The sequence below is a fragment of the Aulonocara stuartgranti genome (genome assembly GCF_965226115.1).
Source record: "Aulonocara stuartgranti genome assembly, chromosome: 11".
NCBI classification, from domain to species: Eukaryota; Metazoa; Chordata; class Actinopteri; order Cichliformes; family Cichlidae; genus Aulonocara; species Aulonocara stuartgranti.
In genome coordinates, this window is record NC_138947.1 from 25,706,581 (window position 1) to 25,724,049 (window position 17,469).

The 17,469-nt window shown below is 39.6% G+C and overlaps 1 protein-coding gene across 1 annotated transcript in view; it reads right to left on the minus strand.

The window, feature by feature from the left end:
- LOC309717712 (CUB and sushi domain-containing protein 3-like) overlaps window positions 1–17,469 on the minus strand; it is a 245,739-nt gene that overhangs the window by 35,871 nt on the left and 192,399 nt on the right. The window contains 5 exon segments of the mRNA XM_082552492.1: window positions 1,680–1,862; window positions 7,032–7,205; window positions 10,523–10,708; window positions 13,640–13,813; window positions 14,948–15,121. Coding sequence (XP_082408618.1) covers window positions 1,680–1,862; window positions 7,032–7,205; window positions 10,523–10,708; window positions 13,640–13,813; window positions 14,948–15,121 — 891 coding nt within the window.

The window sequence follows — 17,469 nt, forward strand, 5'->3', positions numbered from 1 at the left end:
GTGCTGTTGTGTGTATTTACCAAAAATCAAGTGCGGCAGCCTCTTTTCTCACCTCTTTTTAATAATTCAAGATCGACACGATGACAGACACACAAAACAGACCCTCGTGGCAACGTGAGATGTATATCATGTTGAATATCCACACTGAGTGTTTTTCCGGAGACTGTAAAGGGGTTGTGGATAATGAATGGATGGACTTTAACATGAGACAGGGTTTTAGATCACAAGCAGACAGCACAGAAACACATTCAGGCTCCAGTGAATTCCTGTCCCCCTCCCTGACTCCCGACGGTTGAATGGATAGTTAAAGTAATCTTTAAATCAGGAGTTCAGCTGGGAGATGGACAGATAAAAAGCTAGTGGAAGAGAGACGCTTGGTAATAAAGAGAGGGAGGAAGAGGTTGAACACAAAGTGAGGGAATGAGAGGGAAGAGGGTTAGATGGCAGATAGGGATGAGAAGATGGCTAGACAACGAGATTAAGACCGAGAGAAATCAGAAGAGGAGGGGCCTGTGTTGGAGAAATGAACGCTAGAGAAAGGGGGGAAAAGAAAGAAAGAAAGTCAGGAGATGGAATGAAAGGCAGAGTAGTTCAGAGGACCTGTGCATTTGCTGATTATATTAAAAATGACACTGGCACTCATCCAAGCTGGTGGACAGTAAGCTGAGGAGCGGAGAAGCAGTCAAACATTTGCATCAATATCCGGTTGACCCCTGGGGCTAATTTATGCAAGATGTAGAGCTGGCATTCTGTGAACTAATATCTTCAAAATCCACAATGATTCATTTATCACAATCCAAAAGGAACTTGGCTTTAGGTGTCTAGAATTAATGAATTTTTCGGCTGCAATCTGGAAGCTAGTCACAGCACCATGTGCTGGCAGAAAATACCAGACTGCAGCAGAGAGCTATTTATCCATCTGCTGCAGTGCTGCGTTTGCGAGCTTTTTGTATGTGCTAGAATGCAGCCAATATGTTGCATACATTGTGTGTTTAAGCAAAGGCCACGTCCTGTTTGAAAACTGCGGATACCACAACCGATGCTGATTCTTTATTTTGCACTTGCACAATGCTTAAAGTGGCTTTACAGCAATTTGTACTATACTTTTAGAAACTTTGAAAGACTTCTGAAGTTCTCTTCTAACTTTAAGCTTCAGGCCTTCCCATAATGCAACCATTGTCTTTTAAATCGTAAGCCCAAGGGTTATTTCACGTCTTTTTTGGTAACATGAGTTGTATATTAAAACTTGAGACTCTCTCCAAAGAGACAATCCTTTTCATCAGTTGATTACTGCTTCCTGCAACAACCAAACCCAACTTTATGTGGTGGAGTGCCCCTTTGACATAAAGCAGAGGTTCAAGAACTTTGTCTGGATAACCCTACAGTATAATCCAAATAAGGTTTAAAACGGATAAAGTCTGATCGCTGAAAAAAGAAAAGCCCTTCAAACCAGATATCTGGTAATATTCAGTGCTGCATGTTTCTTTTCTTTCTACCAGAAAGACAAGAAACTATCGGGATTCAGTACGTGGCCTCATGGAACCACGCAGCTCCCTCTGTATCTGTAGGAGCTTAAATGTGTGCCTTTGTGTAAAGAAATATTTGTGTGTTAGCTCTCAGTTTGACTCCAGCGTGTTTCATACATAACATCAAAGCGATATTTTAAAGGTTTCTCTTACGTTTGCAGAACGGCTGTTTGCCAGACCAGGTCCCATTGGGGAAGCAGATCCTCTCTGCTGAGCCATACAGTGTATGTCCCACTGCGCAGGTAAAGCGCACTTTGCTGCGCACTTTGAAGTTCCCTGCCTCCCTGCTGGCATGGGCAGGTGTGCCTGGATCCCCACAGGTGCCCGTCGAGTCACCTGCAATGAGAGATAAAACAGACATTGAGCAATGAAAACAAGACGGCGAAGATGCCATCCACCTCACGGACTGTGTGTACGTTCTCAGATGGATCCTTTTAAGTTTGTACGGCAGTGAATTGCAACGCAATGTTCCTGTCTGCCAGACAGAAGACAATACAAAGAGGGCTTAGACTCAAACTGGATAATGCCTGAGTCTTCCAGGAACCAGTCGTAAAACATACAATGCACCGATGAGCAGTTGTCACCATGCCAACAGCCTGGAGGACCAATACTTCTCATAATTTTGACACCAGGAGCTTTCTGTCCATAAAATCAGCAGAGCTAGCATTAAAAGGCAACCAGCTGTGGCTATGAGAAATGATGAATACAGTTTGACCTCTAGAGATAAATGCTTTTTCATTATCTTGAAATATACCTTCTGTCCTTTGTTCTGTGGAGGAACATACAGTACTTTCAGTGTCACCACCTCACACCACCTATCATTCATGTCTGTGAATTAAATCATAAAAAAAGTTGCTGTCTCTCTCACTAATTCCCTTTATGTTTCCATTAGTCTTGTCTCTGTCGGCTGAAAGAAATAGGACGTGTTCTCCTTCTAAGCCATCGGAAATGAGAGAGAGATGACAGGTATGGAATCAGGGCAGTGACATCACTGCTGAAGATTTTACGTTGCGATGAAGAGCAAGCCTAGCTGAATGGTGCGTTTTTAGGATGGAGTCTTTGGTGGGGTAGTTTTGTATTCACTAGAGACATCCATCAGACCAAAGGAAAGAAGCACATAACACTAACTGCCACTACTATTGTTGCTGCATTCTCTCACAGAAAGGAGTTGAAGATAGAAAAAAAGTCCAATGTTTGGCTTCAGAGGAATAACAGAAACAGAGAGATACAGATTTATAGAAACAGACATTTAAATTGATAGAAGGATAGATGCACAGATAGATGATCTCTCTGATGGATTTATATTTATTGGCTTTAAGATCCTGTTCCTTGAGCTGTGCACACACCCCGTGCATCACTGCCTGCTTGATTGCAGCTGTTCTCCGTTTACACAGCAGCAAACAGCTGCAGTAATACTGGACTTGTTGACAAAGCCTCGCTGCACAAACACAAAGCTCATATCTTCTACACACATCCCACTGCTCAAATGTGCACAAACTGCATTTGTCAGGTCAAGGGCCCACAGCTGGAGAAGATAAGTTTGTGTTTGGCCATGAATGTGTATATCATTCCATATATATGTGTGCCATTACAGCATACATGTGAGTGTTTGTACTTGTTCTCATCTCTGTGTGCAAGTTCAGAATATGCATGCATATCGCGCATGCAAGTGTTGTGCGTATGTGTCTCTCTATGTGTGTGTGGGTGTGTATATATGGCTCACAGCAGCTGTCGGTACTTCATTAGTCTCCTCTGGTTAGGTGAGGCAGGCTGACTCGGCATGCACTGTGACAGCTATAATCTTACTAATTGGGATGGTGGTGATTTGGTTTGAATCGGGAGTTAATGTCCGTTCACCAGGCTCCCTTTGTGAGGAAATAATAAGGCCTTCAACTCAGCCATGCAACAGACTAGGACAAAAGGGGAATGGACTGGCAAGAGGTTTTAAGACCCATCGTACTAATTAACAAGAGACGGCAGATGAGAGCGGAAGGATAGATGCATAGACGGGCGCATGGATGAGAACCGCTGCTGACGCTGGGCTGGACTTCTGATTAATTTATAGTTATACTTATTTTGTTGCTACTGGCGATGAATACTCTCTGAGAATGATAATGTGGTATTTCCATAGCACTGATAAAGCTATCTCTAGACAATGTAGCAACCTTTCTGTAAACAAATATAGCCATCAACAAAGCAGGAGCTTAGAGTAAAAGGACGAGACATCATGCAGGGCCTTGGAAAAAAAAAGAGAGAGCGAGAGAAACATTTAAACACAGATTAACATTTTCTAGATAGATAACATGGTTGTAGTAATTCTGACAATTCTTTAGGCTGATGTGCCAGTTAAAACTAGGTGCTAAAGTGTACACTTGCACTGATTTAAAACTCTGCAGGCATTTGGTGCTTCGCAACTTCACTTCCTGTAGGCAACAACCGAGCTCCAGCTGTGTTGTGGTTCCTGTTTCTGCTACAGCTGGAACAGATGTTTACTGCCAGGTCTAAATTCATCAAGCCTCATAATGATGAGCTAGTGAGCTACAATGGTACATTCTTCCCATTATAAGCTGCAGTTTTCATAGTTAATTAGGAGCTCTGCTGCAGTTACATATAATACTGTGTGACAACATGATGGAACGAAGCCTTCCCGATCTGTATCAACATAATCCGAGTTCTGAGTGTCACAGTTTCCTGCTCGAGTCTGTATTTAGATACTGCACCTATAGCTTATAGTTCTGCTTGTCAGTCCACATTAGGGATTCGTTAGAGATATGAAGGTTTAATCTGTTCTTTTTCTGGGCCTGAGTGACTGCACTGCATACATTTGTCAGAGTGAAAAAAAAAAAGAAAAGATAAAATGGCTGAATTCTTTAAAAAAAAAAATGTATACATAAATTTTAATAGTATGCACACATCCAACTGTTTAGTTTAAAAGTTTAAAGATGTCTTGAAACTTAACAAGCTTGTCAAACTTATCCCCTTAGTTTGTAGTAGTGATGTAAATTTACACATGTCAGGAATGTCTCTTGCAGCCACTTTTATATGCAGTATTTCATATTCCAGCTATAATCAGTTAAACAGTTGTACAATGTATGGGTGAGTGCAGGCCCTTTGCTAAAACCTGAAAAATACTGCCACAGCATAGTGAAACAGTGGTTAGCACCAACGGCTCACAGCAAAAAGGTTCCTGGTTTAAGGCCAGACTGGGGCCTTACCGTGTGAAGTTTGTTTGTTTGTCCTTTCTGTGCCTGTGTGGGTTTCCTCCAATTACTCTCTCTACCTTGCACAGTCCAGACAATGTCAGATTATTTGTTGATTCTAAATTCACAATGGGTGTCAATGTGAGCGCAGACGCTCCTCTGTCTCTATCTTTGATTCTGTGACACCCATTTTGTAATCTAAGTATATACAAGGAAAGTCGATAGTTTGTGACCATATTTTTCCTTTAACTTCTTGGGTTACAGTAAACTAAAGGTTTCTTATTTCCAATTGAATTATCTGGTTGTTGTGACCCAGGACTGTTGGTCTGCAGGACAAGTTTCTCCAGGGATTTACTCGCTTAACAGCAACATTATAGATAGTCAGGAACAGATCTGATTTTGGCTTCAGTGGTCAAATTTTTCACGAGTTGATGTTGATTATGTTTAGACAAGTTAAATAAAAAAACAAGACTGGCGTTAACTGTTTTATTTATTTAGCCAAGAATAATGCAGTGTATAAAACTAGGTTTCCTCTGATAAAAACAGGAATTTTAGGGTAGTGTTAGAGAGGGTTAGGGTTAACCCTATTTGAGCTCATGCTGATCAAATTGCCTTGCCATCAAACGCCAAACTGCTTTTAAAATCTAGGTGATAGGCAATAAAAATAAAAATACCTGGAATCATTATCTAGCTTTGTAAAACCAATAACAGTACAATTATATGCTTTATTGGTTCACAAGACAATGTAGGTTCCAAGAAAGACTAAACCTTTGTGCATTTGTTTTCTCTGTTTTATTTTGCAATGAAATAATGAAATGAAAACTATGGGGGATAAATTTGAGACTGTGCTTCCTTGTGCATCTGCGCTCTGCCCTAGGAATCTAATGTCTGTATTGCCTCAGTACTTCTCAACTGTCTGAGCAAATAGAATATAAGTATTAGGTAAGTAGAGAGTTCACACTCCCATTGAAAGAAGTGGAAAAAATAACCGCCACACAAGTCTGCTTACAAATATTACTTCTGGGTCAGTGAGTTGAGCAAAGAAAGTGAACATTCAGTAAAGAGAATCCACTTAAATGGTCAGAAATGCTTAAGTGTGATGAGAGGAAAGTGCTCAGGGGGGATTAAGGGGGAAGTTTGAAGTTCTGCAGACATGCTATAAGCCTCTCTCTTTTTTTACAGTTTTCAAAAAACATCAAGGGGAGATTCACGGGCCTAATGTACTGAACATAGTACACAAAGTTGTACAAAAAAAAAAAAAAAAGAGGTTTTGTCAAGGGTGATATCGCTCACTCAATTTGAGTGTCTCAGCAGGAAGCAACAATTGTGTCGCCAAATTCTTTGGTTTAGGTCCAAATATATACATCCGGATCATGAAGAGAAACGATGAGTAAGGGCTACGGTTCGGCACTAATCTGGCTCTGTGTGCTTTTTCTGGTCTTCATCAGCGAAATGCAGATATGTCAGATAAACAGGAGTGCCTGCTCTAAAAGTGAAATACTGCTTTGAGTAGATGAGAAAATTGTTCGCAATAATGAGCAAATGTACATTAAATCCAGTAAGAGCTCCACAGGGCCTTAATTTGTGGGCAATAATTGGCTGACTTGGCTGATATCTGACCCAATATCCCATTAATACTAGCACACTGAAGCCTTTCGACATTGTGTTGCTGTATTCATTTGAATAATCTGGTAGGTTTCAAATAAAATGCAGTCTTATCTCTTCGTTTATCTACGTCTTGCACTATTCCACAAATACAGACAGTTTTGGTTTAATTTGTCTTAAAACCTGATTGAAAAATTGAACTAAATTATGTGTGTGTTGCTCCTAGCATTGACAAATTCAATTTATGCTATTTAACAGTAGCCTGTGCCATTATTCAGAGAACTGTGGACATTTCTTCTGTAAAAAAAAAAAAGATGCTGCTGCTGAATTTTTCACCACAAACACAATTCCATTAAACTCTATCATACTGGAGCATGTTGAGATATTCTAGAGATATCTCAAAGCTCCACAAATCAAACCAAAACCACACTTAACCTCTTGTGTGGATATCACAAAAGGTTAAGTGTGGAAAATGTGTTTAAATAAAACCTTTGAATCACATCACTTTCCATTAATTTAGAAATACAAATTAAAGGACAGAGATTAAATGCACTTTACAAAATAAACTAAAATACCCGAATACTGATTTAAAATTCTCAAGGCAAAGTAAAAAAGCCAGACTTTTATTGCTTTATAGCTTGAATGTGTTCAGGACTGCCTCTGTTTATATGCACACCTAAATTTCTGTGTATCTGTGTACCTGAGCAGTGGGGCAGTGGACCACTCCAGTGTCCATTCAGTTGACAGGTGAGTGATGAGTCTCCTATTAGCTGGTGGTCTCCGAGGCATGAGTAGCGCACTGTGGATCCAAATGTAAACTTCTCCCCACTCATGACTGCGTGCGGAGGTATACCTGGATGACCACAGTCCACTTCTGCATGATAGAGAGGGAGGAGAAGGGCAATTATTAGCATGAAAAAATGGATGGGTGGATTTTTGTTGCATGCCTCAACACACCTGATGAAATCACTATTCACACGATTACCGGTGCCAGTGGGATTCTTTTTAAAAAAAACATTTTTTAACTATTTCATGAGAAACAGTTTAATAGAAGAGGAACCATTTTGACTGCATTATTTACCATTTCATTGAAATATCAAATTATCTAGTGAGCTGAGGTGGATGAAGCACATGCAGTGTATCATTGTGACACAGCCGGACATGAATGACGCCCTGTCAGAAGCAGCAGCTAGTCCAGGACACTTCTTTGATTTCTAATCTATAAGGAGTTCAGAGAAGCTTGTGTTGAAAATGCAGTCTGAGTAGATTAATGTGCCTTGGTGTGTAAAAGAGAAATTTATTTGCTTTCTGCACTGTCGTAATCATTTGTCATCTAAAAGTGATTTGATGCACAGACACACTGTGAGTACTGGGACAGTTACAGATGTGTTTGTTGTTTGAGCTCTTTATGCTACAAGATAATCAATTTGAAAGAGATAAATGATACCAAGCTAAAATGCCAGGTTTAAGTTCATACAACATAAACACTGAAAGAAAGAGTTTGAATGATACAAATGAAGTCAAATGCTTTGATATACAGTTGTGCTCAGAAGTTTACATACATTCATCACAGGCATGAATATTGCAGTAATTTTAATTATGTGCTTTGAATGATTTTTTTGAACTGTTGTTTTTCCAGGGTGGAATGGTTGTACAGTATACATACATAATGACTTTAAAAACCAAAATTGGGTGTGCAAGTTTGAATTTATTTAGGATTTTTTATAATCCACACAGGGTATGAATACACGTCCAAGTATGTATATTCCATATTTGGTTTAAGTTCCTTTAGCAAGTTGCAGTTTGACCAGAAGCTCTTGTTAGCTATCAACAAGCTTCTGGTAGAAATGTGGCTGGATGTTTGACCACTCTTCTTTGCAGAACTGGTAAAGTTCATGACTTTCATAGCACAGATGTGGCTTTTAAGCAAAGTCTGGAGATTTTCAATAGGTTGAGGAAAACACCGAACTATGTCTACTTTTAAATTGCCTAGCTGTTGCTTTGAGGTGAAGTTGAGTAACTGCACTTTGTGCAATGTACCAGTACCAGTGGCAGCAAAACAACCCCAAAGTATGATGCTACCACCACCATGCTTGACAGTTGGTACAGTGTTCTCAGATTAGAAAGTCTCACTTTTACTCCTCTAGGAGGTATTTGTCATTCTGGTCAAATACCTCCTTCTTTGTCTCGTCTGACCATTCTTATGCTGCCAAAGACAAACTACTAAAGTTGAAAGAAATTGTGATGAGTGTATGTAATAGTCTGACCATAACCAGAGAACAACGTTGTGTATTTTCTAGTGATGTTTTTTCCAGGACTTTTTCTGCAGCTCCCTTTTGTTGTGGTCCTCAGGAAGCAGACTGCAAATCAATCAGGCTGAGACCAGGTGATTGTCTGAGTCAATCAGATATTTCTCATCTTCACCCTCCCTTGCTTTGCTGAAAGATTACATTTTTCTGAGTTTTTAAGCAACTGGCAAAATTGAAGCACATAGAAAGCTTTTTTACACCTTGGGATTTATCCTGTTGGTTCTACCATAAATATTAATAAATGTCAGTATGCTTATTCCAAAAACTACAAGAAATTTTCTTTCCCCTTTCTCTCATTTTCATAGAGGTGTACTTTTGTTTCATCAGTTCACAAAACGTTTTCCACCAGCTCTTCCAGTTTCTACTGTAAATTTTTGCCGACTACAATCTGGTATTCTGTTTTTCAGACTTACTAGAGCTTTGAATTTCAATCCTCTGAGGCTCTGCTCATGCAGGACAAATGGTTTTCTGGTTATTCAAAAGAATTGTACTCCTTGGTCTAATAGGTTCTTTGCCATTTTGTAGTATTCTTGTGACTACTCACTTTTCTGGATGTACCTATAACTGGCTGATCCATTTTCAGGATTATTGGCTGGCTATTATTAGCTTCTCTACTTTCTTTACTTGAATGATCACCTTTCATCCACCTCAACAGAATGGTAGTTCAACTCTGAGACATACAGCACCCAAGTAAAATTACTGACCACTTATCTACTTATTTTTGAATTGTTGCAATCAGCGCACTACGCCTCTGTGGCTATCTCTTTCAAACACTTCTTTCAATATTGAAGCACTGAAATTACAGGTGAGACATGACACTTTATTATATCATCTATTATTTTATTTCCGATTTAATGTGCCTAATGAGGCACAAACCCAATTGAATAAAAATTCCCGGTGCAGTGTAACAGAGTGGACACACTTCATATAAAACTCTCACTCTATGGATTTCAAGCCTAAAACCTAAAACCTGCTTTATCACTTTCCCTGCTACTTTATTCTTCTTCTGACCTTTATGCTTGTTTGTAGGAGCTATCATTTAATCAGCTTAGTCTCATAATGCAAAGTAAGATTCTGCAGTTTTGCAAAGCTAATTTCGTAACAAAGAGTCACTGATGCCTGGAGCAGTGAATAAACATTTGAGAGAGACACTCCTGTGTATCTCTTTAATTACTATTCTGTTTGATAAAATAAATGCTGCGCGTCATCTCTCTACCATGAAATGAAGTGCTTTTTGAGCCTGTGTGGAAAATGTGAAGGTTTACTTTGGATAATTTCGCTAGAAATAGGTCATTACTGCTGGCAGCCTCGTGCAGAAACAGAGTGCATGATGAACCAGGTGTTTGAGAGCCACATTACAACCTGGGATAACCCCTACAGTATATAGATGGTAGTTGCTGCAATTTAAGTGCTTGGTTTTGAGGGAACATTAACTATTGCCTGAACAACTGGCCCTGTGACAGCTTCTCAATTTCTCAGTTAGGCACAGTGTGCCATAACCATAAGCCACTAGGGCATCCCACATTACACAGATGCTCACAATCACACTGTTTAGCAACTTAAACTATCAAAACTCTAAGAAGCAAGAGGGAACACAGATAAAATTGGGCACACTTAGCTGAAAAAACTCATCTTTTCTCTATATGTTTTTAGTTGGGGCACTTGGAAGTTTCACATTAAATACAGAAGTTACTCTTGGCTGTGGCCTTATTCACAAGGGGTCACCACAGTGGGTAACTCCGTGTATTTGATTTGGTAGCTTTTTACACCATATGGCCTTCCTCACACAACCCCAAAGGAATTAGTGCGAAATACAAAAAAAGATCCTTAATTATCATTTCAATAATTAAATGACTTTATACTTTAAAACATGCCACTTTACCAATGCATTCCGGTAATGGTTTGTCCCACTGGCCCACCGGCTGGCAGGTGAGCACCGAGGAGCCGAAGAGGTAATATCCAGGGTTGCAATCGTAGAAGACGACGCTGCCGAATGTGAAGTTACCGTGCTCAATCTTACTTTCCCGGATCGAGTTGGCAGGAATACCTGGATCCGTGCAGTTAACCACTGCAAGAAAAAACCCCCCAGAAATGTAGTCATGCCCTGCTTCTTTCCTCAAGCAGATTGTTCATAATGGAAGAACGCAGACAGTCGAATATTGATAGCAGTCCAATTAATTTTTATTGCTTCAAGGATATTTCAGCCAAGATAATTTTAGCCAAATCACCGTTGGAGCTGCATAGCTGAATAAATACTTGTTGAACTAAATGTTGAAAAAAGGGCGTTTTGCCCTTTCCAAATACTCCTGTTGCCCTGAGTGAAATCGTATTACGCCTGTTTATGGATTCAATTTATAATCTTTATCCTTTTCATCATAAGTGTGCTGTAATCATGTAGTAATGGCTCCTGGCAAACCTTTCACACACATCCTTTAATGATCCTTTTGCGAAGATCATGTAAATAATCTTTGGATGCACATCTTTTGACGACTGTAATATTTACATAAGCCAAAGTTAATATTCATTTCTTGGCAACATCTCCATCTTGAATATGTATGATCTCTGTACATGTGGTTGCTATGGCACTGAGATGTGTATAATCACGCCAACGCACTGCAGGAGATGAATTATAACATGCAGTCATTCTTAATTAAACTATAATACCACACTTTACACAGCTAATTCACAGTGACGGTTTCGTCATAGGCAAGGCAAGGCAAGTTTATTTGTATAGCACAATTCAACAACAAGGTGATTCAAAGTGCTTTACAGAGACATTAGAAACAAGAACAAATAAAAAGCATGATTTAAAATTGAATAAAACAAGCAAATAAACTAACTAACTAATTAACAAACAAACAAACAAACAACAGTATATAAAATCAAAACAGATACAATCAGAACAGTAGATAAAATCAGTAGTTAAATGTAAGTTTTGAAATTTAAGCTTAAAGTGTGGATTTGGTGCTTTATTCAAATGCAGCTGAGAACAGGTGAGTCTTCAACCTGGATTTAAATAAACTGAGTGTTTCAGCTGATCTGAGGCTTTCTGGGAGTTTGTTCCAGATATAAGGAGCATAAAAGCTGAATGCAGCTTCTCCGTGTCTGGTTCTGACTCTGGGAACTGATAAAAGACCGGATCCAGATGACCTGAGGGATCTGGATGGTTCATACTGGGTCAGGAGGTCATTGATGTATTTTGGTCCTAAACCATTCAGAGCTTTATAGGCCAGCATCAGAACTTTAAAGTCTATCCTCTGACGGACAGGCAGCCAGTGTAAGGACCTCAGAGCTGGACTGATGTGGTCCACTTTTTTGGTCTTAGTGAGGACTCGAGCAGCAGAGTTCTGAATGAGCTGTAGTTGTCTGACTGATTTTTTAGGATGAATGTGTAATGTGTTTCCTGGTTCTTTTGCCTATATTGGATCTACCGTGGTCACGAATTCTGTGAGTGTGAGCCGTATTTCATGAACATCTATTTTACTTTAACATGTCACTGAGTGTTACATCAACACATTCTTATTTTGCAGCAGTTTAACTCTTCCCGGGTCTCATCACTCGGGCTGCTTCTGGAAGACGTGAAGTCTTTTTGTCTTTTGGTTGGAGCTTGGTTTCCGTAATCGCTGCCTCTCAGTATGCTCACATGTGAGTTAATAATAGAACTGTTGATGTGACCTAATCACTGGCTTTTTCTGTTTGTTCTGCAAACATGAAGACAAGAGAGCACAGACTATATTTGGCATTGTCAATAATAATTTCACCTAACGCTTGAAAAAAAAACCCCCAAAAACACACTGTCACAAATCCACAAGCATCTATTTTGGAAGCAGTTACAGTTACAGTCCCTAAAACCACACTGCTGACAAGACGGTTCACTCAACTGAATGTAGACGAGGGTGAAATTAAGTCCAAAGCAACATCAAGGTTAATCAATAATGCAAATGCGACAAAGCTGGCATAATGTGAGAAAATTTTAGTGGGAACAAACAAGCGGATTTTGACAAAGGGAGTCATGACAGTTTAATATCATCTCACTCTATCTTTCACCAGTTCCATCTCTGCAGTGCCATTTGGAGTAATGAAAACTGTGGCTCTTCATATCTAATTGCCAACAAAAAGCATGCCAAGAGGAGAGGTATTTTTAAATGGGCAAAGTCTGGCAAATCTAGTTTTGGTCCACTAGGTAGGAGACCAATTAAAACAACAGTGGATACTACTTAGATGCATTTCTCTAATTTGATGAATTCATGATGTGTTTTCTATCTTCTTTTCTGTGAATTTTTAAACTAGTTTACACCATTTAGTACCTATTTACACCGAAACAAAGATTCTTCTTGGAAGCAGAACACATTGCTAATGAGCCTAACACAGGCAAACTACAACTGGTCACAACTTAAAAAAACAAACAAACAAAAAAACAACCTGACACACCCAATAAGATCTCTCCCACTGATTGCAGTCTGAGCTTTCTTGCCTTCAAAATAATCTCTCCCTGCAGCGCGGGGAGAAACTAGCTGTAAAACCGTAGAAACAATTTCCCAATTATAGTCCTCTTTCCATACATTCTGCTGTAAGCTCATTATTGCTGTTTCTCTTCTTTTTTTTGCTCTGAGGCTTAGGCTCCAGATGTTGCCGCCTAATGCTCTGCCCAGAGAGCGGAACAGGTAGGATCTGCTCTCATTCAGATCAATAGATGTCTGAGCTCCTCCTCTACCCATTCTGCTTGTTTCCCCATTGCCTGTGCTGCTGCAAGCTGGCTGCTGATTGCTGAATGATCATGATACATCTGCTGGCTGCTGAATTCTTGTGGTTTTCCCTGCTTCAGACCTGAATAATCACAAAGCTCCTGCAGAAGCTAGTGGGACCAGGCTGTATTCCATTTCAGCTTACTGGCAGCTGCCTGTTCAAATGATAAACCTTCTAGCCTCTGTTCTATGAAAAAATTAAGAAATTTTCTTTTGCATGTATATGCTGCAGGTGTTCTGTGGCTGGACCTTACCCCTGCAAGTTGGCGGCTGGTGGCTCCACTGACGGTTGGCCTGGCACTGAGCTGTGGAGGGTCCTTCCAAGGTGTAACCTTTGTTGCAGGAGAAGTGCACCACATCATTGTAGTTGAAGCCATCGCCTGTGGTGCGGCCATAGATAGGGCTACCAGGGTGGCCACATGTGACAGCTTGAGTTGAAGCACATCACCCAGGTAACATGACAACAGCAGGCGTGAAAGAGGAAAATGACAAATAAAAGGCAGCAAAGAAGGGTTACAAAGAAAATGGAAAGGAGAGGAGGTGAGACAAATACAAAGTGGGTGGGAAAACAGAGAGAATAAGGTAGAGAGAGAAAATTCAATAAGAATGATCGAGGTCATGTACAGTGACACCTATCACAGAAGAGTCATTATCATACAATGAACCTCGGAGGGCAACGGGGGAATTAGAAGTCAAGACATGATCTCCACTGTGAAAGGGCAAACAGCACATTTTAGAGCATCAATAGGCGAATCAGAGATTGAAACAAATTACAAGGTTACGTATCGACTAAGGACTGATTTCTGTGTTTGCCAAATAAGAAGTGGAGTAAGACACTCTCAGCTTTGGAACAGAATTATTACTTTATAGAAATATGTTATATCTTAATGGATGCTACAGCAAATCTTTGTTTATTGATCTGTGTTCAACAGCACAATTAAATCATTGTGTTTTTGGCTAAACATGTCATGCAAATATATATATTTGCTATTCCTTATAAAATAATCAAATTAAATCCTTATTATTTAAAAAAAGGAGAAAAAAACCAAATGGACTTAGAATAAAATATTCATTTAATTGCATTGCATTATTTTCCCCTGTGCAGGAACGCCTTCTTCTGTCATATTTCTAAACAACATGGGTCAGCAGAGGAGCCGATGAGACACATTTGAGCGTTTCACCATAGACAGGATAGCTTGTAAGGAGCCGCCTGCACATCCACCAAGGTTTTATTCATTTGACTATATTGTGCTCAAATTTTCATGCAAACAATGCCTGCCATGCCTGCGACAAGCAATCAACACTGAGGCAGGAGGCTGTGTTGTCAGACACTCACGTGAATTAAACGCAAAGAAACCTGTCCATCTGAATTCAGATTTACACCCCCAAATAAATATATATATATATATATATATATATATATATATATATATATATATATATATATATATATATACACATATACATATATATATATATATATATATATATATATATATATATATATATATATATACATATATTTAAATTGCAATCAAACACGATTGTGTTAGAGTACTTACGGATACACACTGGCAGATGTCCAGACCAGCTGTGGTCTTGCTGACAGATTCGTACTGAGGAGCCAATGAGCCTAAATCCAGGGTTGCACTGGTAAACCACCGTGTCTCTGTAACCATAGTTTTCTCCAATCACCTGTCCATTCACAATCTGCTCTGGAACGCCACAATGACCGGCTGTAGGGTGGTGGAAAAAAGAATACAATAAATATGTTTATTAAATATTTACACATCTTTCTCAGACAGACCAATCGATTCTTCAGCATCAGTCATAGAGATTTATAAAACTCTGATAATAAGGAGGCTCAGTTTTTGCTTTTCCTCAATCATTCATGTGGTGCTTCAGTGCTCGAGTTCAACTTTCTATCATTTGTATGTGTTGGAGAATGAAAAGCCTCAAGTGGCTCCCGCTGAACTGACAAATGATAGCTGCAGGGTGGAAACACGATTTTAATTGTGTTACCATGTTTGAATAACTTTAACAACACTATCATAAAACGACACGACTAAATTGGTCTTTTTAAAGATCTTGGAATTATACTGTGGTCCAACAAAACCAGTTAGAGTATTAGCTAAACATATTGGAATTTGGAAAGCATTTTTCAGCTCATTATCTCTGAGTTTCCATTTCTAAATTTGTATAATCAGCTGCACTTGTAGTGATAACTTTGCCGTCCTCATCGACAGTAGACAGAGAAACGCATGTGAAACTTAAAATCTGCGCAATATGCTCATGCACATAATTGTATTACTTTCAGCTACAATAAATCCCTTTCAGAGAGCAGGAATCTTGCTGAGATTTGCATTGCCACTTAAAACCTGGGATATTGCCCCTGACTGTGAGTCTGATTTCCCTAATTCACTCCTGCACCCAGAAGCTCAGCCGAGCATTTTATTATCACACTCTATTTGAGAGCAGCCAGATTCTGTGAAGATCGTGCTGAAGTAGGCAACTATCCCGAAAGGTCCCTGGCTATGTTAACCCTGTCAGTCATATCGCTAAACAAGCTAAAGGTGCCCTCCTTCTAATGAACTGAACCAATCTTGAGCTGAGCTGGGACCGCTCTGCAACTCTGCCGCTAACTGACTAATATAATACATCTGTGAGGCAAATATTCACATTCTGCTGTTGGGCAGGACTGAATGTACAGAGCTGTGATGAGCCATGCTAAGCTAAGCAGTAGCATGCTGTCCCTGTTTATACAAATTCTACTAGTGCAGCTTAGCAAGTGTTTTACATTTTGACAGAAGCTGTGGCTCTTCAGCTGCTCTCACGTTTCAAGTTTCACAAGGACAGGATTTACTTTATACTCTACAGAAACCTGCTCCAAGCACTTTTAACAAAGGTATTTGATAAAAGTGCTTGCACATATGCCTTAGAGACCATCTTCTAATGGGATCACACCATAACAAATCCATCAATACAGTGCTGTGCAAAAGTCCTGAGCCAAACCTAATATCTTTATATTTTGCTTTTGAAGACTCAGAGTTTCTTGTAATGTTTGAAGTGGTCTTGAGCAAGTAGTTTTCCAGGTTTTCTGAAGGTCTTTTAAAGTTTTACTTTGGACACATTTTCAGCCCAGTCCTTGGACCTGACCATTTTCAGAGGGATGGGTTTTTTTTTCTTCTTAATCCATTTAACATTGACCTGTGACTTATCCAAAAAAAGCACCAAACTTAAGTGATGAACCAGTGTTGTGGGTACGCATAACATAACTTATCAAAGAACCAATCTTAAATTGCATCTTTAGGCACCGTGTTACTAGCAGTCTATTAGAAAAACACAACATTTCTTCCCATTTCCTTAACAGAATCTATAAACAGTAAAAGTGAAAAAGAACACAGTTTGATTGTATTTTTCAACCAACAAAGTGATTCCCAAAGCTATTAATCAAAAACCCGCAAAAAATGCACCTCCTTAAGAAATCAGGAAAAAAATCCAAGACCTGAAAAAGGACCTGAGTGTTGCATATAGCCCTTCAGTTGATCCTTCTACTGTTTGCAAAACCTTCATCAGAAATGAAGTGGCTGTCAGGAAGCCACAAAACAAAGAGCAAAGGCTTAGGTATACCTTACTTGGCATTTTCTATTCGAAGCTGCTTAATTTTTCAGAATGAGACTGATCAACAAACACACTGCTAATGCAGTAAAAGCATACCTGGATAGAAAAACACACAGTGGAACGCTATCAGAAGCCCGGAGAACTACTCCTGAAGACTATTCAAAGAAATGACAAGAAAGCATGCCTAACAGAGTTCAGACTATGATGAAGAATAATAATGGATTGGATTTATATAGCGCTCTTCAAGGCACCCAAAGCGCTTTACAATACCACTATTCATTCACTCTCACATTCATACACTGGTGGAAGCAGCTACAGTTGTAGCCACAGCTGCCCTGGGGGAGACTGACAGAAGCGAGACTGCCATATCCAGGCCAACACCAGTAGGCAAGTAGGGTAAAGTGTCTTGCCCAAGGACACAACGACCAGGACAGAGAGCCCAGGGATCGAACCGGCGACCTTC